Source organism: Pseudophryne corroboree, chromosome 4 (genome assembly GCF_028390025.1).
Source record: "Pseudophryne corroboree isolate aPseCor3 chromosome 4, aPseCor3.hap2, whole genome shotgun sequence".
Taxonomy (NCBI): Eukaryota; Metazoa; Chordata; class Amphibia; order Anura; family Myobatrachidae; genus Pseudophryne; species Pseudophryne corroboree.
The window spans coordinates 582,387,495-582,413,688 of NC_086447.1; the positions used below are offsets into that span (position 1 = coordinate 582,387,495).

A 26,194-nucleotide genomic window follows, 5' to 3' on the forward strand; every position below is an offset into this window, starting at 1 on the left:
ATATTGATCGAGAGGAGGGACTCCTCCTTGGTCCACCGCCCCTGAAGGGAGTGTTACTCCAGCACCGCGCCCCAACCTCTTAGACTGGCATCTGTCGTCAACAGGACACAGTCGGATATACAAAATGGACGGCCCCTGCACAGTTGCTGGTCCCGGAGCCACCAGAGCAGCGACAGACGGACCTCCGGAAGTCAATGAGATAATTTGAGACCTGATCCGGTGAGGCAGGCCGTCCCATTTGGCTAGAATCAGCCTCTGGAGAGGGCGAGAGCGAAATTGAGCTTACTCCACCATATCGAATGCTGACACCATGAGGCCCAGCACCTGCATCGCCGAATGTATCGACACTTGCGGACGAGATAGGAAGCAACGAATCCTGTCCTGAAGTTTCAGGACTTTCTCCTGAGACAGGAACAACCGCTGGTTGTGAGTGTCCAATAGTGCTCCCAGATGCACCATGCTCTGAGCAGGGATCAGGGATGACTTCTTCCAGTTGATGAGCCACCCGTGGGCTTGCAGAAACCGGACCGTCACATCTAGATGACGCAGGAGAAGTTCTGGGGAATTTGCCAGGATTAACAAGTCGTCCAAATACGGCAGTATCCTGACCCCTTGACGGCGGAGTACCACCGTCATGACATTTGTAAAGACTCGCGGAGCCGTTGTTAAACCAAAAGGTAACGCCCGAAACTGGTAATGGCAGTTGCCAATCGCAAATCTCAGGTATTGCTGATGAGACACTGCTCTAGGAATATGCAGGTAAGCATCCTGTATATCCAGGGAGACCATGAAGTCCCCGGGTTCCAAGGCCAGAACTATAGAGCGAAGGGTTTCCATCCGGAACTTGGAAACCTTCACAAACCTGTTCAATGCCTTGAGATTGAGAATGGGCCGGGAGGACCCATTCGGTTTCGGGACTAGAAACAGCGGAGAATAGTACCCCCGGCCCCTCTGCACAAGAGGCACCTGTACTACGACTCCTGTATCCAGGAGGGTCTGTACCATCGAAAGTAAAGTGTTTGCCTTTGTCTTGTCAAACGGGACATCTGTCTGGCAAAATCGATGAGGGGGTCGGTTTTTGAAAGCTATGGCGTAACCTCGCTTCCCGTACCCAGGCATCTGAAGTGGTCTTCAACCATTCCTGGGTATACCCTAGAAGCCGGCCCACCACCCTGGGATCCCCCAGAGGGAGGCCTGCCCCATCATGCGGCAGGCTTATCTGTCTTGGAAGCTGGCTGAAGGGGCCGCCCAGGCTCTTTTGGGCTTAGGCTCACCAGGTTTGGAAGTGCGGGCCTGCTTGTTGTACGCCTGACCTTTTGCTTTACCTGAAGGACGAAAGTGGCGAAAGGAAGTACCTTTAGCCTTCGACACAGAAGGAGCAGTACTTGGCAGACAGGCAGTTTTGGCAGTAGCCAAGTCAGCCACAATCTTATTTAAATCCTCCCCAAACAGAATATCTCCCTTAAAAGGGAGTACCTCCAGGGTTTTTCTAGAGTCCAGATCCACAGACCAGGATCTCAGCCACAATATCTGGTGAGCCAGGACTGACGTAGTAGAGGCCTTGGCTGCCAGGATACCGGCATCAGAAGCCGCCTCTTTAATACAACGAGAAGCTGTGACAATATAAGACAAGCATTGTCTAGCATGCTCAGAGGAGATTTCAGCATCTAACTCCAAGGCCCATGCTTCAATGGCCTCTGCAGCCTAAGTAGCTGCAATAGTGGGCCTTTGTGCAGCACCCGTGAGGTGTAAATCGCTTTCAGACAACCCTCCACACGTTTATCCGTAGGCTCTTTTAGAGACGTGACGGTGGTGACCGGTAGAGCTGAGGAAACCACCATCCTAGCCACATGTGAGTCCACTGGAGGAGGCGTTTCCCAATTCTTAGACAGCTCCGGCGCGAGGGGATAGCGAGCCAGCATCTTCTTTTGAGGCACAAACTTCGTACCCGGGTTTTCCCAGGGTTCCTGACGTATATCAATTAGGTGGTCAGAGTGAGGTAAAACTTGTTTAATCACCTTCTGACGCTTGAACCTATCTGGTTTCTTAGGAGGAACGGATGGCTCGGGATCATCCGTAAACTGTAAAATCAACTTAATAGCCTCCAAAAGATCAGGAACATCCACATGTGAACCACCCTCCCCATCAGCCGTATCCGAGTCAGAACCTGTGGGGTCAGTGTAAGTGCCGTCTTCATCAGACGAGGTGTCAGTGACAGCAGTGGATTGTGAGGAGACAAGCGCTCGCTTAGAGGACCACTTGGACGTAGGCGAGCGCCAGTCAGACTTTTTAGTAGTCAGGGACTGGTTCAACTTCTTTATTTGAGCAGATAAATCGTCCGCCCACGGCGGGTTAGCTGCAGGGACCACAAACGGTTGCACCGGCATTGGGGATTCCATAGGGGGTGTTAGTTTATGAACTAGCGTATGCAGAAGCGTGGAAAAAGTGGCCCACTGCGGGTCATTATTTGCCCCCGTTGCCACCGTCCCACTGGGGGGCAAGGAGCCCCCAGAACCAGAGCCCAAAGCTGCTATATTCTCCTCATAGGTATCTGCGGCTTCAGCAACACCGGCAGTGTGTTCAGCCCCAGAACCGTTACCCTCAGAAGCAGACATGATATAACTTGCAGTATCAGGTAACACAGTACAATTTGTCGGCAGAACAATACCTCTAGCCCAAACCCCTGCGCAGTGTAGTCAGCACCAGCAGAGATAAAGGAGAGATATGGTGACTAAATCACAGAGAAAAAAACGTAATACAGTATATCTTGATGAAAATCCTATATTAGATAAAACCTGACGCACCAAGCCCCCTCAGGTTATAGACTATAGGGATAGCAGGTTGAGTGAAAGAAACGAAATGGACACCACTCAGCTATCAAATGCACACACAAAAAGTCACAGTCTGTACAATGCAGAGGTTATTACTAACAATAATACTGCACTGGACTAGCTTACACAGCTATATAACAATAGGTATAACAGTACACAGTAAGAACTGGATGTATATCACAGGGTAATTGTACTAGGAAACCCTGACTAAGTGCACTCTTTCTTAACACTGACTAAAAAAGGCAGGAAGAATACTTAAGTGTCTTGTAAAGTCACAGCACTGACAACCAGGCGGCATTACATAGGAGGATTTGCCCAAGCATTCCCAGGAACAGTGAGCTGAGGGATAATGGCGCCGCAGACACTGCCAGGGAGTGAGGGAGAGACAGATATGCAGCTCCAGGGCGGGAACATTTGCGGGAAAAGGCGCCCTGGGGCTGGGGGAGGGGCTCCAGGTCTAAGCCTTATCCCCTCTGCTGGCAAAACCACCGGGTACTGCGGTTTACTTGTAAAAAAGGGTTAGAGAGAAAACCTGACCTGCACCCATGCCCTGGTGATCTAGTGGGATCGCCTGTACTGCCACAGTGTCCACCGGCAGCGCGCGCGGCCCGCCTCCCACCGGCCGCGCCGGATCGCGATAAAGAGCGGGACCCACTTACCTCTTCCCGAAGTGCGGCCACACGATCCCAGAGAGCCCCAGCCGTGTGTGACTAACTTGGAAGAAAACCGGAGCCTCCTGCTGTAGGTACCCGGCAACCAGGGAACGGGAGTGTACAGCGCCGCTGGGGGAGAGATGGAGCTGCAGCAGGCAATGTCTACTGACATCCTGCACAATCTGTGCCTCTGCTGCAGCCCTTGTAGTCTTCTTTTTTCCTCAGAAAAAGCTTTTTCTAGAGCTGCTGTGAGCAGCTCTTCCTGTCACATGCTTGAACTGCAAGCACCAACTACAAACTGAGCTCCTGTGCACGGAGGCGGGGTGATATAGGAGGCGGCGCTATGCATCTTGGGAAGAAGGTCAAAGCTTTTGAGCTTGTTGGTGCTTCGGATCAAGATCCTACTCTACACCCCTATGTCTATCCTTGTGGAGCCCAGTGGAGCCCGCAGTAGAAAATCCTATTTTCTCTTACATCCTAGGGGATACTGGGAATCCATTTAGTACCATGGGGAAGTACTAAAGCTCCCAAACCGGGCGGGAGAGTGCCGAGGTTCCTGCAGAACTGATTGACCAAACTGAAGGTCCTCAGAGGCCAAAGTATCGAACGTGTAAAACTTTGCAAACGTGTTCGAACCTGACCAAGTAGCTGCTCGGCAGAGCTGTAAAGCCGGGACACCCCGGGCAGCCGCCCAAGAAGAACCCACTAACCTAGTAGAGTGGGCCTGTACAGATCTTGGAACCGGCAAGCTTGCCGTGGAATATGCATGCTGGATAGTGAGCCTGATCCAACGTGCAATTGACTGCTTTGAGAAGCAGAAGCAGGACACCCAATTTTATTGGGCTCAGAGAACAAACAGCGAGTCCGATTTCCTGTGACAAGCTGTTCTCTTTACATACACCTTCAAAGTCCTCACAACATCCAAAGACTTTGAAGTAGCAGAGGTGTCCGTAACAATCGGAACCACAATAGGTTGGTTGATTTGAAACGCAGACACCACCTTAGGAAGAAATTGCCGACGAGTTCAGCTCTGTCCTCATGGAAAATTAGGTAGGGGCTCTTGTGAGACAACGCCCCTAGCTCCGACACACGTCTTGCTGAAGCCAAGGCCAATAGTGTGACGGTCTTCTACGTAAAGGAACTTTACGACAACCTCCTGTAACGGTTCAAACCAATCCGATTGGAGGAACTGCAACACCAAATTGAGATGCGAAGGTGACGTGGGAAGCACAAAGGGAGGTTGGATGTGCAGAACACCTTTCAAGAACGTCTGGACCTCAGGGAGAGAAGCCAATTGTTTCTGAAAGTAAATAGACAAGGCCAAAATCTGGACTTTTACGGAGCCTAGACCTAGGCCCACATCCACACCCGACTGCAGAAAAAGCAGGAAACGTACCAGGCGAAATTCCACCGTAGAAAATGGTCTGCTCTCACACCAAGAGACATATTTCTTAAAAATACGGTGGTAATGTTTCGACGTTACGCCCTTCCTGGCTTGGATCGTAGTTGGGATGACCCAGTCAGGAATCCCTCTCCTGGCTAGAATCAGTCGTTCAACATCCATGCCATTAAACGTAGCCGCGGTAAGAGATGCTGCAGAAGATCCTCGCAAAGAGGTAGAGGCCACGGACCTTCGAGAAGCATCTCAAGAAGAACCGCATTCCCTCGGAGGTAGAGGCCACGGATCTTCGAGAAGCATCTCAAGAAGAACCGCATTCCCTCGGAGGTAGAGGCCACGGATCTTCGAGCAGCATCTCAAGAAGAACCGCACTCCCCCACCTTTGAGTCCACCTCACCCTCCTCAATTTCTGACCCCTCATCATCCGAGTCAGGCTGCAGGATATGGGCCAAAGTGCGTTTTTGCGGACAAATGGCAGGGGACTGATACGATGGCTCGGGTACTGAGTCTCTTTTCATAAACTCAGTCATAGATTGTCTTAAGTATTGCGTCTCTTTCTCGGTCCGAGATAACTTAGTAGAGATTGGGGAAATCATTCCCCTAATGGAGTCCAGCCATGCTGGTTCTGCCCAACTAGCCTGGGAAGGAACACTACATTGAGTACACACTAGTAAACCCCCTGGGGAAGAGGAACACTGTGCCTTACATGAAACACACTCTTTGCCTGACATACTGCAGCAGTGACAGCAGACACAGAGGAAAAGGTTATAAGCAGAATTAACCCACAAAGAGCCCTTCCAGGGAGACAGAGGGAGTATGGAACCAGCACACGGCACCCTTAACGCTAATGCCAAGCTTTGCCGGGTCGCCGACTAAGTACCTAGATTAGGGACTTGGTACAGTAGCAAGCGCTCCACCCCTGCTATGACCCCCTGGTACCGCTGAGGTAATCTGGAGTCTCTCCGGAGGAGCTGCGGGTCCCGGTCAGTCAGCTTCTGTGTCTGCTGCAGAGAAAAAATGGCGCTGGTGAGCTGCTGAATCCGCTCATAGTGAAGCCCTGCCCCTTCAATGGCGCGAGGTCTTACCGCTATTTTTTATAGTGGCTGTACGTGTCTAAGTACATAAATTGGAGACAGACTCCTTTTATGGCTTTGTTGCCAGTCTGGGTACTGTGTTCAGCGTCTGTGTCCTTACACAGCGGGAGACGCAGTCCGCCCCGTTTAGAAGCCATGCATCTCCATACCCTCATGCCGCCATAATGGCCGGCGACCCGCTAACAGGGACGCCGGCTTAGTACTCACCGCTCTTCTTTCTTCTGGCTCTGTTGGGGAGGCGGCATGCTGTGGGAATGTACGCTCGCCGTGGCTGGGGCTTGCAAATAGTTCCCTCAGAAGCTATTGTCCTATCAGCAGGGGAACGGGACCATTAACCCCGATTGAGGTTGGGCTGCCCCCCCCCCTAAGTCCCATGAAGCAGGCAGGCTGGTGCCATCCAGTCCTGCCTGAAAACAACAAACAGAAAATAAGTGCAGAAAACTCTTCAGGAGCTTCCAGAGACGTGACCGGTTCCTCCAGGCACATTTTCGAGACTGAGTCTGGTAGGGGGGGCATAGAGGGAGGAGACAGCACACACTATCAATTTCTTAAAGTGCCCATGGCTCCTAGTGGACCTGTCTATACCCCATGGTACTAAATGGATTCCCAGTATCCCCTAGGACGTGTGGGAATAACTCTATTGTGTTTTGCGGGGTAGTTGTACAATGCCTAGCTTATGGCCATTTAAGTAGTAGCCTTTGTCATTTATGCAACGTTTCTATCCTCTATTTGGGGGGGGTAGTTCATTTTATGGCCATTTATAAAGTAGCCCCTGTTATTTTTGTAATGTCTTTATCCTGTGTGTTGCTTTTATATATCCTATTTCTATACTTCCTCACATTTTTGTACTATGAATGTACACTGCTCAAAAACATAAAGGGAACACTTAAACAACACAATGTAACTTCAAGTCAATTACACTTCTGTGAAATCAAACTGTCCACTTAGGAAGTAACACTGATTGACAATCAATTTCACATGCTGTTGTGCAAATGGAATAGACAACAGGTGGAAATTATAGGCAATTAGCAAGAACCCCCCCCCCCCCCCCCTCCAATAAAGGAGTTGTTCTGTAGGTGGTGACCACAGACCACTTCTCAGCTCCTATGCTTTCTGGCTGGTGTTTTGGTCACTTCTGAAAGCTGGCTGTGCTTTCACTCTAGTGGTAGCATGAGACGGAGTCTACAACCCACACAAGTGGCTCAGGTAGTGCAGCTCATCCAGGATGGCACATCAATGCGAGCTGTGGCAAGAAGGTTTGCTGTGTCTGTCAGCGTAGTGTCCAGAGCATGGAGGTGCTACCAGGAGACAGGCCAGTACATCAGGAGACGTGGAGGAGGCCAACAACCCAGCAGCAGGACCGCTACCAGAGCCCTGCAAAATGACCTCCGGCAAGCCACAAATGTGCATGTGTCTACTCAAACGATCAGAAACAGACTCCATGAGGGTGGTATGAGGGCCCGACGTCCACAGGTAGGGGTTGTGCTTACAGCCCAACACCATGCAGGACGTTTGGCATTTGCCAGAGAACACCAAGATTGGCAAATTCGCCACTGGCGCCCTGTGCTCTTCACAGGTGAAAGCAGGTTCTCACTGAGCACATGTGACAGACGTGACAGAGTCTGGAGACGCCAAGGAGAACGTTCTGCTGCCTACAACATCCTCCAGCATCCAGCATGACCGGTTTGGCAGTGGGTCAGTAATGGTGTGGTGTGGCATTTCTTTGGGGGGCCGCACAGCCCTCCATGTGCTCGCCAGAGGTAGCCTGACTGCCATTAGGTACCGAGATGAGATCCTCAGACCCCTTGTGAGACCATATGCTGGTGCGGTTGGCCCTGGGTTCCTCCTAATGCAAGACAATGCTAGACCTCATGTGGCTGGAGTGTGTCAGCAGTTCCTGCAAGACGAAGGCATTGATGCTACGGACTGGCCCGCCCGTTCCCCAGACCTGAATCCGACTGAGCACATCTGGACATCATGTCTCGCTCCATCCACCAACGCCACGTTGCACCACACTGTCCAGGAGTTGGCGGATGCTTTAGTCCAGGTCTGGGAGGAGATCCCTCAAGAGACCATCCGCCACCTCATCAGGAGCATGCCCAGGCGTTGTAGGGAGGTCATACAGGCACGTGGAGGCAACACTACTGAGCCTCATTTTGACTTGTTTTAAAGGACATTACATCAAAGTTGGATCAGTCTGTAGTGTGTTTTTCCACTTTAATTTTGAGTGTGACTCCAAATCCAGACCTCCATGGGTTAATAAATTTGATTTCCATTGATAATTTTTGTGTGATTTTTGTTGTCAGCACATTCAACTTAGAACAAAGTATTTAATAAGAATATTTAATTCATTCAGATCTAGGATGTGTTATTTTAGTGTTCCCTTTATTTTTTTGAGCAGTGTATGTTTATGCTACGTATTTCTGAGGAGCTGTGCCATACCTAGATTATGGTCATTTACTTAGTAGCCCCTGTTCCTATCCTTTATTTGGATTGGGGGGGAGGGGATGTATCTATCCAGTGGGCGGGGGTGGGAGGTCTGTTAGTAGTGTAGTTTAGGGGGAAATGGTGTTTCGGGATCAAAGTATGCCTAGGTTGGGGTTAGGTTATGTGGAGTGTGGGTCTATGGGGGAGTAAATAATTTGGGTATATTTCTTCATTTTCATTTCTTGTGAACCCTTATATCGTTATTATACAATGGTTCTGCAATTTCGGAGGTACATATTTCAGTTGTCCATTATTTTGGTGTGTGTTACCTATGCCTCGCTATTATCTTGGCTCTATGCTACACTAACCCATATAGCGACTTCAGGTACTCATTAGGTCATCCATGTATGTTTTGGGTATTTTGTATATGCTTGTTCTACATATCATGCTATTCTATGCTTTGCCATATCCGCTGGCCCATTGGATATTTATTTTTCCATCTTTTTCTTTGATTTTTATATTGTTACATGTGTTACATCTTTATGTCTGCCACACCTGTTGTATGCTTTTATTTCCGTTTGGGTGTAAATCTTTAAATGTCTCAATAAAAAAAGACACAATTTGACAATGTGGTGTTATTATTTATTAATATAAGTGTCTGATTACATTATTCTGCCATAAGAGTCTGATTACATTATTCTGCCAGTTTTCACACTATAAGCAAAGCACCACTTTATTGCTTGTAGGGAGGTTTCTTTTCTTTATCTAAAAAGTCTAAATATGGTATATCCCCCTTCCCTATGTACTGTCATATTGTTAACCTTGTATTGCTTTGGAATAAATAGTGTTATAGTCAACAAATATTCTATTTTATATTTTGAGATATTTTCTTACTGGTGAACACTGTACAGCACACAATTCAGAAGGGTCACCTAAGTATACAATGTAGTAAACGAACAAACAAACAAACAAAACCGGTTGCGCACTCCGGTACTAGGTATAACATTGGGGGTGGCTGGAGCCGTTAAAAAGGGACCTTGAGCCCAGGTGTTGTAACGAAGCAACTTCAAACATTATTTAAGATTCACTGTGAAACTGAGTCATATGGAGTATGCCATTATAAAAGAAACTTATGGGTGGTACACACAGAGCGATTTCTGCCTATTTTCTTAGCGATCTGACTAGATCGCTTAGAAATTAAGCACAAATCGCTGTGTGTATGCCCCATAGCGATAGGCTCAGATCATTCAAGCATGCAGGCAAGATCTAGTTAGATCACCTAGCATGTGCATAGAGAACAGTGGTTAGCACAGATCGCTCAGCACACATCGCTGTGTGTATAGCGGTGTGTGCTAAGCATTCTGTGCTAACCTAGATCGCTTAGCACACAGGCACAAGTCGCCCCGTGTGTATGGGGCATAAAACTTTGAAACAAAATGTTCTATATTAAAATAATAATACTAATGATAGAAATTTCTTCTAAAACATTTTCAAGGGAAAAATACTTAAATGAAAAAATAAATAAATAAATACACTTTACTCACCTGCACAAAAAAAATGTAAAAAACAAAATAAATAAAAAAAGGAGGGAGGGAAAATAATCTAAATCAAAACCACAAAAAATAAAAAAAAATAAGAATTTACTCACCGGTAATTCTATTTCTCGTAGTCCGTAGTGGATGCTGGGACTCCGTAAGGACCATGGGGAATAGCGGCTCCGCAGGAGACTGGGCACAACTAAAAGAAAGCTTTAGACTACTGGTGTGCACTGGCTCCTCCCACTATGACCCTCCTCCAGACTTCAGTTAGGATACTGTGCCCGGAAGAGCTGACACAATAAGGAAGGATTTTGAATCCCGGGTAAGACTCATACCAGCCACACCAATCACACCGTATAACTCGTGATACAATACCCAGTTAACAGTATGAGAACAACTGAGCCGCTCAACAGATGGCTCAACAATAACCCTTTAGTTAAACAATAACTATATACAAGTATTGCAGACAATCCGAACTTGGGATGGGCGCCCAGCATCCACTACGGACTACGAGAAATAGAATTACCGGCGAGTAAATTCTTATTTTCTCTGACGTCCTAAGTGGATGCATGGGGATTATACCAAAGCTCCCAAACGGGCGGGAGAGTGCGGATGACTCTGCAGCACCGAATGGGCAAACTCTAGGTCCTCCTCAGCCAGGGTGTCAAACTTGTAAAATTTAGCAAATGTGTTTGACCCCGACCAAGTAGCTGCTCGGCAAAGTTGTAGAGCCGAGACCCTTCGGGCAGCAGCCCAAGAAGAGCCCACCTTCCTCGTGGAATGGGCTTTCACTGATTTAGGATGCGGCAGTCCAGCCGCAGAATGTGCAAGCTGAATCGTACTACAGATCCAGCGAGCAATAGTCTGCTTTGAAGCAGGTGCACCCAACTTGTTGGGCGCATACAGGATAAATAGCGAGTCAGTCTTTCTGACTCCAGCTGTCCAGGAAACATAAATTTTCAGGGCCCTGACTACGTCCAACAACTTGGAAGCCTCCAAGTCTTTAGTAGCCGCAGGCACCACGATAGGTTGGTTCAGATGAAAAGCTGATACCACCTTAGGGAGAAATTGGGGACGAGTCCTCAATTCTGCCCTATCCATATGGAAAATCAGATAAGGGCTTTTACATGACAAAGCCGCCAATTCTGACACACGCCTGGCCGAAGCCAAGGCCAACAACATGACCACTTTCCACGTGAGATATTTCAATTCCACGGTCTTAAGTGGCTCAAACCAATGTGACTTTAGGAAATCCAACACCTTGTTGAGATCCCAAGGTGCCACTGGAGACACAAAAGGGGGCTGGATATGCAGCACTCCCTTAACAAAAGTTTGAACTTCAGGTAGTGAAGCCAGTTCTCTCTGGAAGAAAATCGATAGAGCCGAAATCTGGACCTTAATGGAACCCAATTTTAGGCCCATAGTCACCCCTGACTGTAGAAAGTGCAGGAAACGGCCCAGCTGAAATTCTTCCGTTGGGGCCTTCCTGGCCTCGCACCACGCAACATATTTTCGCCATATGCGGTGATAATGGTTTAATCAGCGTAGGAATGACTTCCTCCGGAATGCCCTTTTCCTTCAGGATCCGGTGTTCAACCGCCATGCCGTCAAACGCAGCCGCGGTAAGTCTTGGAACAGACAGGGCCCCTGCTGCAGCAGGTCCTGTCTGAGCGGCAGAGGCCATGGGTCCTCTGAGATCATTTCTTGAAGTTCCGGGTACCAAGCTCTTCTTGGCCAATCCGGAACAATGAGTATAGTTCTTACTCCTCTTCTCCTTATTATCCTCAGTACCTTTGGTATGAGAGGAAGAGGAGGGAACACATAAACCGACCGGTACACCCACGGTGTCACTAGAGCGTCCACAGCTATCGCCTGCGGGTCTCTTGACCTGGCGCAATACTTTTCTAGCTTTTTGTTGAGGCGGGACGCCATCATGTCCACCTGTGGCCTTTCCCAACGGTTTACAATCTTCCGGGTGGAGGTCGTGCCTGCTGAGGAAGTCTGCTTCCCAGTTGTCCACTCCCGGAATGAACACTGCTGACAGTGCTAACACGTGATTTTCCGCCCATCGGAGAATCCTTGTGGCTTCTGCCATCGCCGTCCTGCTTCTCGTGCCGCCCTGTCAGTTTACATGGGCGACCGCCGTGATGTTGTCTGACTGGATCAGTACCGGCTGGTTTTGAAGCAGGGGTTTTGCCTTGTGCAGGGAAGTCTCCTGACTTGACCATAGTCCTTGGAAGTTTCTTCCCTGCGTGACTGCCCCCCAGCCTCGAAGGCCGTGGTCACCAGGACCCAGTCCTGTATGCCGAATCTGCGGCCCTCTTGAAGATGAGCACTCTGCAACCACCACAGCAGAGACACCCTGGTCCTTGGAGACAGGGTTATCAGCCGATGCATCTGAAGATGCGATCCGGACCACTTGTCCAACAGGTCCCACTGAAAGGTTCTTGCATGGAACCTGCCGAATGGAATTGCTTCGTAGGAAGCTACCATCTTTCCTAGGATCCGCGTGCAGTGATGCACCGACACCTGTTTTGGTTTCAGGAGGCCTCTGACTAGAGATGACAGCTCCTTGGCCTTCTCCTCCGGGAGAAACACTTTTTTCTGTTCTGTGTCCAGAACCATCCCCAGGAACAGTAGACGTGTCGTAGGGACCAGCTGTGACTTTGGAATATTTAGAATCCAGCCGTGCTGTTGTAGCACCTCCCGAGATAGTGCTACCCCGACCAACAACTGCTCCCTGGACCTCGCCTTTATCAGGAGATCGTCCAAATACGGGATAATTAAAACTCCCTTCTTTCAAAGGAGTATCATCATTTCGGCCATTACCTTGGTAAAGACCCTCGGAGCCGTGGATAGACCGAACGGCAACGTCTGGAATTGGTAATGACAATCCTGTACCACAAATCTGAGGTACTCCTGGTGAGGATGGTAAATGGGGACATGCAGGTAAGCATCCTTGATGTCCAGTGATACCATGTAATCCCCCTCGTCCAGGCTTGCAATAACCGCCCTGAGCGATTCCATCTTGAACTTGAATTTTTTTATATACGTGTTCAAGGATTTCAAATTTAAAATGGGTCTCACCGAACCGTCCGGTTTCGGTACCACAAACATTGTGGAATAGTAACCCCGTCCTTGTTGAAGTAGGGGCACCTTTACTATCACCTGTTGTGAATACAGCTTGTGAATTGCCTGTAACACTGCCTCCCTGCCTGAGGGAGTGGTTGGTAAGGCAGATTTGAGGAAACGGCGGGGGGGAGACGTCTCGAATTCCAGCTTGTACCCCTGAGATACTACTTGAAAGATCAAGGGATCCACCCGTGAGCGAGTCCACTGATTACTGAAATATTTGAGACGGGCCCCCACCGTACCTGGCTCCGCCTGTGGAGCCCCAGCGTCATGCTGTGGACTTAGAGGAAGCGGGGGAGGACTTTTGCTCCTGGGAACTGGCTGTATGTTGCAGCTTTTTCCCTCTACCTCTGCCTCTGGGCAGAAAGGACGCGCCCCTAACCTGCTTGCCCCTATTGGGCCGAAAGGACTGTACCTGATAATACGGTGCTTTCTTTGGCTGTGAGGGAACATGGGGTAAAAATGTAGACTTCCCAGCTGTTGCTGTGGAAACTAGGTCCGAGAGACCATCCCCGAACAACTCCTCACCCTTATAAGGCAGAACTTCCATGTGCCTTTTAGAATCTGCATCTCCTGTCCACTGCCGAGTCCATAACCCTCTCCTGGCAGAAATGGACATTGCACTTATTTTAGATGCCAGCCGGCAAATATCCCTCTGTGCATCCCTCATGTATAAAAGTGCGTCTTTAATATGGTCTACGGTTAGCAATATAGTGTCCCTGTCCAGGGTATCAATACTTTCAGACAGGGAATCTGACCACGCAGCTGCAGCACTGCACATCCATGCTGAAGCAATAGCTGGTCTCAGTATAACACCTGTGTGTGTATATATAGACTTCAGGATAGCCTCCTGCTTTCTATCAGCAGATTCCTTCAGGGCGGTCGTATCCGGAGACGGTAGTGCCACCTTCTTTGACAAGCATGTGAGCGCTTTATCCACCCTAGGGGATGTTTCCCAACGTGACCTATCCTCTGGCGGGAAAGGGTACGCCATTAGTAACCTCTTAGAAATTACCAGTTTCTTATCAGGGGAAGCCCACGCTTCGTCACACACTTCATTTAACTCCTCAGATGGAGGAAAAGCTACAGGTAGTTTTTTCTCTCCAAACATAATACCCTTTTTTGTGGTACCGGGGGTAACATCAGAAATGTGCAACACATTTTTCATTGCCTCAATCATGTAACGTGTGGCCCTACTGGAAGTTACATTAGTCTCATCGTCGTCGACACTGGAGTCAGTATCCGTGTCAACATCTGTGTCTGCCATCTGAGGTAGCGGGCGTTTTAGAGCCCCTGATGGCTTTTGAGACTCCTGGGCAGGCACAGGCTGAGAAGCCGGCTGTCCCACATTTGGTATGTCGTCAAACCTTTTATGCAAGGAGTCGACACTGTCGCGTAATTCCTTCCACAGCACCATCCACTCAGGTGTCGACCCCGCAGGGGGTGACATCACATTTATAGGCATCTGCTCCGCCTCCACATAAGCCTCCTCATCAAACATGTCGACACAGCCGTACCGGCACACCGCATACACACAGGGAATGCTCTGACAGAGGACAGGACCCCACAAAGCCCTTTGGGGAGACAGAGAGAGAGTATGCCAGCACACACCAGAGCGCTATATAACACAGGGATCCCACTATAAATGAGTGTTTTCCCTTATAGCTGCTTATTTTATATATATACTGCGCCTAAATTTAGTGCCCCCCCTCTCTTTTTTACCCTTATGTAGCTTGACACTGCAGGGGAGAGCCAGGGAGCGTCCTTCCAGCGGAGCTGTGAGGGAAAAATGGTGCCAGTGTGCTGAGGGAGATGGCCCCGCCCCTTTTCCGGCGGACTTCTCCCACTTTTTCTGGAACTCTGGCAGGGGTATTTTTACACCTATATAGCTTTCCTGACTGTATATGGTGTAGATTTGCCAGCCAAGGTGTCTTATATTGCCCTCAGGGCGCCCCCCCCCAGCGCCCTGCACCCATCAGTGACCGGAGTGTGAGGTGTGCATGAGGAGCAATGGCGCACAGCTGCAGTGCTGTGCGCTACCTTGTTGAAGACTGAAGTCTTCTGCCGCCGATTTTCCGGAACACTTCTTGCTTCTGGCTCTGTAAGGGGGCCGGCGGCGCGGCTCCGGGAACGAACACCAAGGTCGGGTCCTGCGGTCGATCCCTCTGGAGCTAATGGTGTCCAGTAGCCTAAGAAGCCCAAACTACCACCAGTTAGGTAGGTTCGCTTCTTCTCCCCTTAGTCCCTCGCTGCAGTGAGTCTGTTGCCAGCAGATCTCACTGTAAAATAAAAAACCTAAAATATACTTTCTTTCTAGGAGCTCAGGAGAGCCCCTAGTGTGCATCCAGCTCAGCCGGGCACAAGATTCTAACTGAAGTCCGGAGGAGGGTCATAGTGGGAGGAGCCAGTGCGCACCAGTAGTCTAAAGCTTTCTTTTAGTTGTGCCCAGTCTCCTGCGGAGCCGCTATTCCCCATGGTCCTTACGGAGTCCCAGCATCCACTTAGGACGTCAGAGAAATAGTATTCGGCTGCAAGACATCTAACTTCCAATACAGTTGATGGATAATCTTAGCAGTTTTAAATTAAATGTTGTCATGCAAATCCAAAGCAGCACTAAAAAGCTGAATAAACGTACCTAAAGATAGACTCTCCTCCTCTACCAGTTCCCAAAGGATCTCCAGTTTGTATGATAAAGTCTCTCTACAAATAAAATGGAATTATAACAGATTTTATTAAACATGCAGATCTGTATGTCAACAAAAGAGTAATCTACAAAATATAAAAAAGGAGTTCTATCAAAGACCAAGCTTTTATCCCAGTCACCCGGTCATTGGAGCACCGACATTGGCAGGGGGTTAAGACTATAATAGTTGCAAAAAATAATTTGCCAATGGATGCTTTAATAGTGGTGTCTGATAATGCTCCTGCCTTACAGCAGCCACACCCACCTTCCCCATCAGTAACTCCAATTGAGCTCCCTTTACCTTATGTATCTAGTGTTCCCCATATGATACTTCTTATAGATTGTAAGCACACCGTTTCCATGTCATTGAATGCTACTTATATGTATCATATCCCTCTATTGTACAGTGAAGTGTAGCATAAGGTATAATAATGAAAGTAATTTTAAAAGTTTCAATTGACTTTAATGTATTGGTCTGTAACTCTGCAGCACTTTATTGATCACTTAACGGAAGCTTAAGGGGGGCACATGCGTACACATGTGTGCGCTGAGCGATCTAGTAGAGATCGCTTAGCACACATCTCTGGACGCTCAGCACACAGCAAAATGTGTGCTAAGCGAAGGGGGGTGGAACACTCACTTCTAAAGTCAGCAACAGCGACGCGCTGGGCCGCACATCGCTTTTGCTATGCGGCATACACACGGAGTGATGTGTGCTTAATTTCTAAGCAATCTAGTCAGATTGCTTAGAATTTAAGCATACATCGCTACGCGTGTACCCACCTTTATGTTTTTCCAGAATGATCTCTAATAATTTTTTTTTTTTTATACTTGAACCAGAAACATTGGCCCTCATTCCGAGTTGTTCGCTTGGTAATTTTCTTCGCATCGCAGCGTTTTTCTGCTTAGTACGCATGCGCAATGTTCGCACTGCGACTGCGCCAAGTAATTTTGCTATGAAGATAGTTTTTTTTACTCACAGCTTTTTCTTCGCTCCGGCGAACGTAATGTGATTGACAGGAAATGGGTGTTACTGGGCGGAAACACGGCGTTTTATGGGCGTGTGGATGAAAACGCTACCGTTTCCGGAAAAAACGCGGGAGTGGCTGGAGAAACGGAGGAGTGTCTGGGCGAATGCTGGGTGTGTTTGTGACGTCAAACCAGGAACGACAAGCACTGAACTGATCGCAGATGCCGAGTAAGTCTGAAGCTACTCTGAAACTGCTAAGTAGTTTGTAATCGCAATATTGCGAATACATCGTTCGCAATTTTAAGAAGCTAAGATTCACTCCCAGTAGGCGGCGGCTTAGCGTGTGTAACTCTGCTAAAATCGCCTTGCGAGCGAACAACTCGGAATGAGGGCCATTGTGTAAAACATTTAAATATTTCACTGGACAAAAAAGGCTACAGGTGTTTAAAACTCCAACCTCCTTCCTCCCACTGTAGATAGGTCTCCCCAGTGGGTATTGACCTCCCTCCTTCCACAATAGTTTTAAGAAGGGAACTCTTTGCACAGGTGTTCCCTTTATTGTCTGTGAATGTGCTCCAGAACAAAGCATTCAAGGGTGCAAATTCAGCATGGATGTCAGAAGCCACAGGCTGCTACATCACTGCTAGGGAGCTGGAGGAGGATATCTGTTCTGCAAGGAGCAGCAGACATGACATTGCCAGGTAAAGCGCAGCTGGCTGCGGTTGCATCCCATGTGACCACGCCAGATAAATGGTTGAGTACCGTATAAAGAATACCTTTAAACCGGAAAATGAAAATAAGTTATGAGGGAGTCATGTGGTAGCATGTAACTCAACACATAAAATTATACAGACATGACCAAGGGATTCAAACCAAACAGAATGAAGAAAACAATAGGATTTTAATTACCTACCGGTAAATCCTTTTCTCGTAGTCCGTAGAGGATGCTGGGGTCCACATTAGTACCATGGGGTATAGACTGGTACACTAGGAGCCATGGGCACTTTAAGAGTTTGAGAGCGTGGGCTGGAAAATGTGCCCGAGGAGACGGACATCTTCGAGAGAAGGATTACACAGATAGTGGCAAGATTCACACTAGCTCACAAACAAGGCAACTCAAGCTAACTAGCCTGAAACATCAGCAACGGCTAAACAAGATTACTTACCAAATAACAAGACAGTACTTACCCAAAACTAAGCAGTACTGAACTAAACAACCATTGCAGGATAACAAAGTGCTGGGCGGGCGCCCAGCATCCTCTACGGACTACGAGAAAAGAATTTACCGGTAGGTAAAATCCTATTTTCTCTTACGTCCTAGAGGATGCTGGGGTCCACATTAGTACCATGGGGATATACCAAAGCTCCCAGAACGGGAGGGAGAGCGCGGAGGCTCCTGCAGAACCAATTGACCAAACTTAAGGTCCTCAGAGGCCAAAGTATGAAACTTATAGAACTTTGAGAACATGTTCGACCCCGACCAAGTAGCTGCTCGGCAGAGTTGCAATGCAGAGACACCCCGGGCAGCCGCCCAGGAAGAACCCACCTTACGAGTAGAGTGGGCCTTAACAGACGTAGGACACGGCAAGCCTGCCGTAGAATACGCATGCTGGATAGTGAACCTGATCCAGCGAGAGATCGTCTGCTTAGAAGCAGGACACCCAAGTTTCTTGGGATCATACAGGACAGAAAATGATTTACAGAAGACTCGTGTGGGTGCACTCTTATTTTGATTTGTTAGTATGAAAATATTAAAACATAACTTTTATTATCTCATTATTTTAAGAAAAAATCCACTCTTATATAATCCACCACAATTAATTCAACTAAATATATTAGTACACATATATATGATTCAGCCCGCCAGCATCTCTGAGAGATGCCATATCTAATTGATGTGGCTGATCAAACTAGAAAAATTGGGGTGAGTATAATCCACAACCAATCATTAAAAATTAGGGGGGAAAATATTGAAATTTTTTTTTTTTTTTTTACTAGAAATTTCTCCATTTCTCTATATATCTGCGGACTCTCATCCATGATCATCCACAGGTTTATCCTGTGCCTAACATGGACAGCAGATCCGCCCCGTTCTTCTGTCTCTCTCCCCAATCTTCTTTAGGTGCACTCTCATTGGTGAGTCGGCTATAGTAGGCCCAAGAAATTACTACCATACCCCACCGACAGAGCCCGATCTCGTCCGATCTTGGAAGCAAAACGGTGGTGGGTTGGGTCAGTATCTGTGAGGGTGACCCCCAGAGAATACCCGGTGTTGTAATTTGTGACCTTCTCAACTCTAAGCCAACAGCAGGATCACCACATTTTCCTTTAATCATCTCTTTTGCTTATTTCTCTGACCTGTTACTTTTTCTAAGTACCGTCTTCGTTGACATGTCACAGATCGGACATTGGTCAATGCTAATAAGGATCTATACTCCTGATAACATTTCGGTTCAATGACCCTTGGAGGTCCTATTAATACAAGCTGAGCTTGTGCTGGTGGGATAGGATCAGGGTGTAGAGCCAGAGTGTCTACATCCCTCCTGAAGTCTATTAGTATAGACTAACCAGAACATTTCCAAATTTTTAGTAAAAAAAAAAAGTCAAAATTTTCCCCCCTAATTTTTAATGATTGGTTGTGGATTATACTCACCCCAATTTTTCTAGTTTGATCAGCCACATCAACTAGATATGGCATCTCTCAGAGATGCTGGCAGGCTGTATCATATATATGTGTACTAATATATTTAGTTGAATTAATTGTGGTGGATTATATAAGTGTGGATTTTTCTTAAAATAATGAGATAATAAAAGTTATGTTTTAATATTTTCATACTAACAAATCAAAATAAGAGTGCACCCACACAAGAGTCTTCTGTAAATAATTTTCTTCCTAGTTTGTCTCTGACTCTGGGTGCACCACCAGACCTATTCATCAAAATACAAATTATTCGTGCATATCATACGTTATTCTGGTACTCTATTATTATTACTATTTCTTTCGAACCTTCAGAACTGGTGCGGAATCATATCTACTCTGTGATCATACAGGACAAACAGAGAGTCCGATTTTCTGTGACGAGCAGTCCTCCTAACATAGATTTTTAGAGCCCTTACAACATCTAAGGACTCTGCTGAAATGGAGGAGTCAATTGCAAATGGCACCACAATAGGTTGGTTGATATGAAATGCCAATACAACCTTCGGAAGAAACTGCTGACTTGTCCGAAGCTCAGCTCTATCTTCATGGAAGATCAAGTATGGGCTTTTACATGACAAAGCCCCCAACTCAGACACACATCTAGCAAAAGCTAAGGCCAACAAAGTCACAGCCTTCCACATGAGAAACTTGACCTCAACCTTCAGTAGAGGTTCAAACCAGTCCGACTGGAGGAACTGTAATACCGTGTTAAGATCCCAGGGCGCCATTGGCGGAACAAAGGGAGGTTTGATGTGCAGAACTCCCTTCAAAAAAGTCTGAACCTCCAGGAGGGCAGCCAACTGTTTCTAAAAGAAAATGGATAGAGACAAAATCTGGACCTTTATGGATCCTAACCTCAGGCCCATATCCACACCTGCTTGCAGGAAGAGGAGAAAACGTCCCAGTTGAAACTCCACCGTAGGAAACTTCTTGGACTCACACCAAGACACATTTTTTCCAAATACAGGTTGAGTCTCCCTTATCCAAAATGCTTGGGACCAGAGGTATTTTGGATATCGGATTTTTCCGTATTTTGGAATAATTGCATACCATAATGAGATATCATGGTGATGGGACCCAAGTCTAAGCACAGAAGGCATTTAGGTTTCATATACACCTTATACACACAGCCTGAAGGTCATTTTAGCCAATATTTTTTACAAATTTGTGCATTAAACAAAGTGTGTCTATATTCACACAATTAATTTATGTTTCATATACACCTTATACACACAGCCTGAAGGTCATTTAATACAATATTTTTTAATAACTTGTGTTTTAAAATAAGTGTGTGTACATTGAGCCATCAAAAAACAAAGGTTTCACTATCTCACTCTCACTCTAAAAAGTTCGTATTTCGGAATATTCCGTATTTCGGAATATTTGGATATGGGATACTCAACCTGTACGATGGTAATGTTTAAACGTTACTCCTTTCCTAGCCTGTATCAGGGTAGGAATGACCTTGTTCGGAATGCCCTTCCGAGCTAGTTTCTGGTGTTCAACCTTCATGCCGTCAAACGTAGCCGTGGTAAGTCTTGATAGGTGAACGGCCCCTGCTGCAGCAGGTCCTCACAAAGAGGAAAAGACCTCGGCTCTTCTAGCAGTAGATCCAGAAGATCCGCGTAGCAAGCTCTTCTTGGTCAGTCCGGAGCAATGAGGATTGCCTGAACTCCTGTTCTCTTTATGCGTTTGAGAAGCCTTGGAATGAGTGGAAGTGGAGGAAACACGTACACCGACTGGAACACCCACGGAGTCATTAGGGCGTCCACCGCCACTGCTTGCGGGCCCCTCGACCTGGAACAATACCGCCGAAGCTTCTTGTTGAGACAAGAGGCCATCATATCGATTTGGGGTTCGCCCCAAAGATCGGTAACCTCCTTGAACACCTCCGGATGGGAATCCCACTCCCCTGGATGGAGATCGTGTCTGCTGAGGAAGTCCGCTTCACAGTTGTCTACTCCTGGAATGAAGATTGCTGACAGCTCCAACGCATGTTTTTCTTCCCAGAGGATGATTCTTGTTACCTCTGACATTGCAGCTCTGCTCTTCGTTCCGCCTTGTTGGTTTATGTAAGCCACTGTCGTTACGTTGTCAGATTGTACTTGAACGGCCCAATTTCTCAGAAGATGGGCCGCTTGGAGAAGACCGTTGTATATGGCTCTTAGTTCCAGAATGTTTATCGACAGACCGGCTTCCAGACTTGACCACCTTCCTTGGAAGGTTTCCCCTTGAGTGACTGCGCCCCAGCCCAGGAGACTTGCATCCGTGGTAAGAAGGATTTAGTCCTGAGTCCCGAACCTGCGGCCCTCCAGAAGGCGAGGTAATTGCAGCCACCAGAGAAGTGAAATCCTGGCCTTTGGAGACAGACGTATTCTCTGGTGCATGTGTTGATGGGATCCCGACCACTTGTCCAGGAGATCCAGTTGGAAGGATTGAGCGTGAAACCTCCCATACTACAGAGCCTCGTAAGAGGCCACCATCTTCCCCAGAAGGCAAATGCACTGATGAACAGACACCCAGGCTGGCTTCAGGACATCCCAGACCATTGATTGTATCACCTACGCTTTTTCCTCTGGAAGAAACACCCTTCTGCACCTCCGTGTCGAGGATCATTCCCAGAAAGGACAACCTCCTGGTTGGTTCCAAATGTGATTTTGGGATATTCAGGATCCAACCATGTTCCTTGAGAAGCTGGGTCGTGAGAGCTATTGACTGAAACAGCTTCTCCTTGGACAATGCCTTTATCAGCAGATCGTCCAGATATGGAATTATGTTCACCCCCTGTCTGCGGAGAACCATCATTTCCGCAATCACCTTGGTGAAAACCCTTGGTGCTGTGGAGAGGCCAAATGGTAGGGCCTGGAACTGAAAATGACAGTCCAACAGAATCTGTGATAAGCCCAATGCGGCAGCCAAATCTGAATGTGGAGGTACGCACACTTGATATCCAGGTAGACCAGGAATTCCCCCTCTTCCAGACCTGATATCACCGACCTTAGAGACTCCATTTTGAACTTGAACTCCCTCAGAAAGGAGTTTAGTGATTTTAAGTTCAGGGCCTGACCGAACCATCCGGTTTCGGTACCACAAAAAGGTTCGAATAGTAACCTGTGTTCTGCATTAGAGGAGGGACTGGTACAATGACCTGTGCCTCCACCAACTTCTAGATGGCTCCCTGTAGGGTAGCCCTGTCTGCCGGCAAAGCTGGCAAGCCCGATGTGAAGAACCGATGAGGAGAGAGATTTTGAAATTCCAGCCGGTACCCCTGGGACACAATATCTAGTACCCAGGGGTCCAGGACGGACGACACCCAGACGTGACTGAAATGTCTGAGTCTCGCCCCCACCGGCCCGACCTCCAGGCTGCGCTGTCCACCGTCATGCGGAGGACTTTGGCGCACCTGAAGCAGGCTTCTGTTATTGGGAACCTGCCACAGCAAGTTTCTTGGATTTTGGTCGGCCCCCTCTAAAAATAAGAATTTACTTACCGATAATTCTATTTCTCATAGTCCGTAGTGGATGCTGGGGACTCCGTAAGGACCATGGGGAATAGCGGCTCCGCAGGAGACTGGGCACATCTAAAGAAAGCTTTAGGACTATCTGGTGTGCACTGGCTCCTCCCCCTATGACCCTCCTCCAAGCCTCAGTTAGGATACTGTGCCCGGACGAGCGTACACAATAAGGAAGGATTTTGAATCCCGGGTAAGATTCATACCAGCCACACCAATCACACCATACAACTTGTGATCTGAACCCAGTTAACAGCATGATAACAGAGGAGCCTCTAGAAAAGATGGCTCACTACAGCAATAACCCGATTTTTTGGTAACAATAACTATGTACCAGTATTGCAGACAATCCGCACTTGGGATGGGCGCCCAGCATCCACTACGGACTATGAGAAATAGAATTATCGGTAAGTAAATTCTTATTTTCTCTAACGTCCTAAGTGGATGCTGGGGACTCCGTAAGGACCATGGGGATTATACCAAAGCTCCCAAACGGGCGGGAGAGTGCGGATGACTCTGCAGCACCAAATGAGAGAACTCCAGGTCCTCCTCAGCCAGGATATCAATTTTGTAGAATTTTACAAACGTATTTGCTCCTGACCAAGTAGCTGCTCGGCAAAGTTGTAAAGCCGAGACCCCTCGGGCAGCCGCCCAAGATGAGCCCACCTTCCTTGTGGAGTGGGCATTTACAGATTTTTGGCTGTGGCAGGCCTGCCACAGAATGTGCAAGCTGAATTGTACTACAAATCCAACGAGCAATAGTCTGCTTAGAAGCAGGAGCATCCAGCTTGTTGGGTGCATACAGGATAAACAGCGAGTCAGATTTCCTGACTTCAGCCGTCCTGGAAACATATATTTTCAGGGCCCTGACAACGTCTAGCAACTTGGAGTCCTCCAAGTCCCTAGTAGCCGCAGGCACCACAAATAGGTTGGTTTAGGTGAAACGCTGAAACCACCTTAGGGAGAAAACTGAGGACGAGTCCTCAATTCCGCCCTGTCCGAATGGAAAATCAGATAAGGGCTTTTTCAGGATAAAGCCGCCAATTCTGACACGCGCCTGGCCCAGGCCAGGGCCAACAGCATGACCACTTTCCATGTGAGATATTTTAACTCCACAGATTTAAGTGGTTCAAACCAATGTGACTTTTGGAACCCAAAACTACATTGAGATCCCAAAGTGCCACTGGAGGCACAAAAGGAGGCTGTATATGCAGTACCCCTTTTACAAACGTCTGAACTTCAGGGACTGAAGCTAGTTCTTTTTGGAAGAAAATTGACAGGGCCGAAATTTGAACCTTAATGGACCCCAATTTCAGGCCCATAGACACTCCTGTTTGCAGGAAATGTAGGAATTGACCCAGTTGAATTTCCTCCGTCGGGCCTTACTGGCCTCGCACCACGCAACATATTTTCGCCAATTGCGGTGATAATGTTTTTGCGGTTACATCCTTCCTGGCTTTGATCAGGATAGGGATGACTTCATCCGGAATGCCTTTTTTTCTTCAGGATCCGGCGTTCAACCGCCATGCCGTCAAACGCAGCCGCGGTAAGTCTTGGAACAGACAGGGTCCTTGCTGGAGCAGGTCCCTTCTTAGAGGTAGAGGCCACGGATCCTCCGTGAGCATCTCTTGAAGTTCCGGTTACCAAGTCCTTCTTGGCCAATCCGGAGCCACGAATATAGTGCTTACTCCTCTCCATCTTATCAATCTCAGTACCTTGGGTATGAGAGGCAGAGGAGGGAACACATACCCTGACTGGTACACCCACGGTGTTACCAGAGCGTCTACAGCTATTGCCTGAGGGTCCCTGGACCTGGCGCAATACCTGTCGAGTTTTTCCCAACGGTTTATAATCATGTGGAAGACTTCTGGATGAAGTCCCCACTCTCCCGGGTGGAGGTCGTGCTGAGGAAGTTTGCTTCCCAGTTGTCCACTCCCGGAATGAATACTGCCGACAGTGCTAATCACATGATTTTCCGCCCAGCGAAGAATCCTTGCAGCTTCTGCCATTGCCCTCCTGCTTCTTGTGCCACCCTGTCTGTTTACGTGGGTGACTGCCGTGATGTTGTCCGACTGGATCAACACCGGCTGACCTTGAAGCAGAGGTCTTGCTAAGCTTAGAGCATTGTAAATGGCCCTTAGCTTCAGGATATTTATGTGAAGTGATGTCTCCAGGCTTGACCATAAGCCCTGGATATTCCTTCCCTGTGTGACTGCTCCCCAGCCTCGCAGGCTGGCATCCGTGGTCACCAGAACCCAGTCCTGAATGCCGAATCTGCGGCCCTCTAGAAAATGAGCACTCTGCAACCACCACAGGAGGGACACCCTTGTCCTTGGTGACAGGGTTATCCGCTGATGCATCTGAAGATGCGACCCGGACCATTTGTCCAGCAGGTCCCACTGGAAAGTTCTTGCGTGGAATCTGCCGAATGGGATTGCTTCGTAGGAAGCCACCATTTTACCCAGAACCCTTGTGCATTGATGCACTGAGACTTGGCTCGGTTTTAGGAGGTTCCTGACTAGCTCGGATAACTCCCTGGCTTTCTCCTCCGGGAGAAACACCTTTTTCTGGACTGTGTCCAGGATCATCCCTAGGAACAGAAGACAAGTCGTCGGAACCAGCTGCAATTTTGGAATATTGAGAATCCAATAGTGCTGCCGCAACACTACCTGAGATAGTGCTACACCGACCTCCAACTGTTCCCTGGATCTTACCCTTATCAGGGAATTGTCCAAGTAAGGGATAACTAAAATTCCCTTCCTTCGAAGGAATATCATTATTTCGGCCATTACCTTGGTAAAGACCCGGGGTGCCGTGGACCATCCATACGGCAGCGTCTGAACTGATAGTGACAGTTCTGTACCATAAACCTGAGGTACCCTTGGTGAGAAGGGTAAATTTTGACATGAAGGTAAGCATCCTTGATGTCCCGAGACATCATGTAGTCCCCTTCTTCCAGGTTCGCAATCACTGCTCTGAGTGACTCAATCTTGAATTTGAACCTCTGTATGTAAGTGTTCAAAGATTTTAGATTTAGAATCGGTCTCACCGAGCCGTCCGGCTTCGGTACCACAACAGTGTGGAATAATACCCCGTTCCCTGTTGCAGGAGGGGTATCTTGATTACCACCTGCTGGGAATACAGCTTGTGAATGGCTTTCCAAAACTGTCTCCCTGTCAGAAGGAGACATCGGTAAAGCCGACTTTAGGAAACGGCGAGGGGGAGACGTCTCGAATTCTAATTTGTACCCCTGAG

At 47.9% G+C, this 26,194-nt stretch overlaps 1 protein-coding gene and 1 pseudogene across 1 annotated transcript in view; one reads left to right on the forward strand and one right to left on the reverse strand.

Moving 5' to 3' along the window:
• Positions 1–26,194, reverse strand: part of PPIL4 (peptidylprolyl isomerase like 4) — a 209,578-nt gene that overhangs the window by 149,118 nt on the left and 34,266 nt on the right. Inside the window, exon 3 of the mRNA XM_063917508.1 lies at positions 15,710–15,774. Within this exon, the coding sequence (XP_063773578.1) occupies positions 15,710–15,774 (65 nt within the window). The remainder of the gene's footprint in view (positions 1–15,709; positions 15,775–26,194) is intronic.
• LOC134913015 (5S ribosomal RNA) lies at positions 18,890–19,008 on the forward strand (annotated as a pseudogene).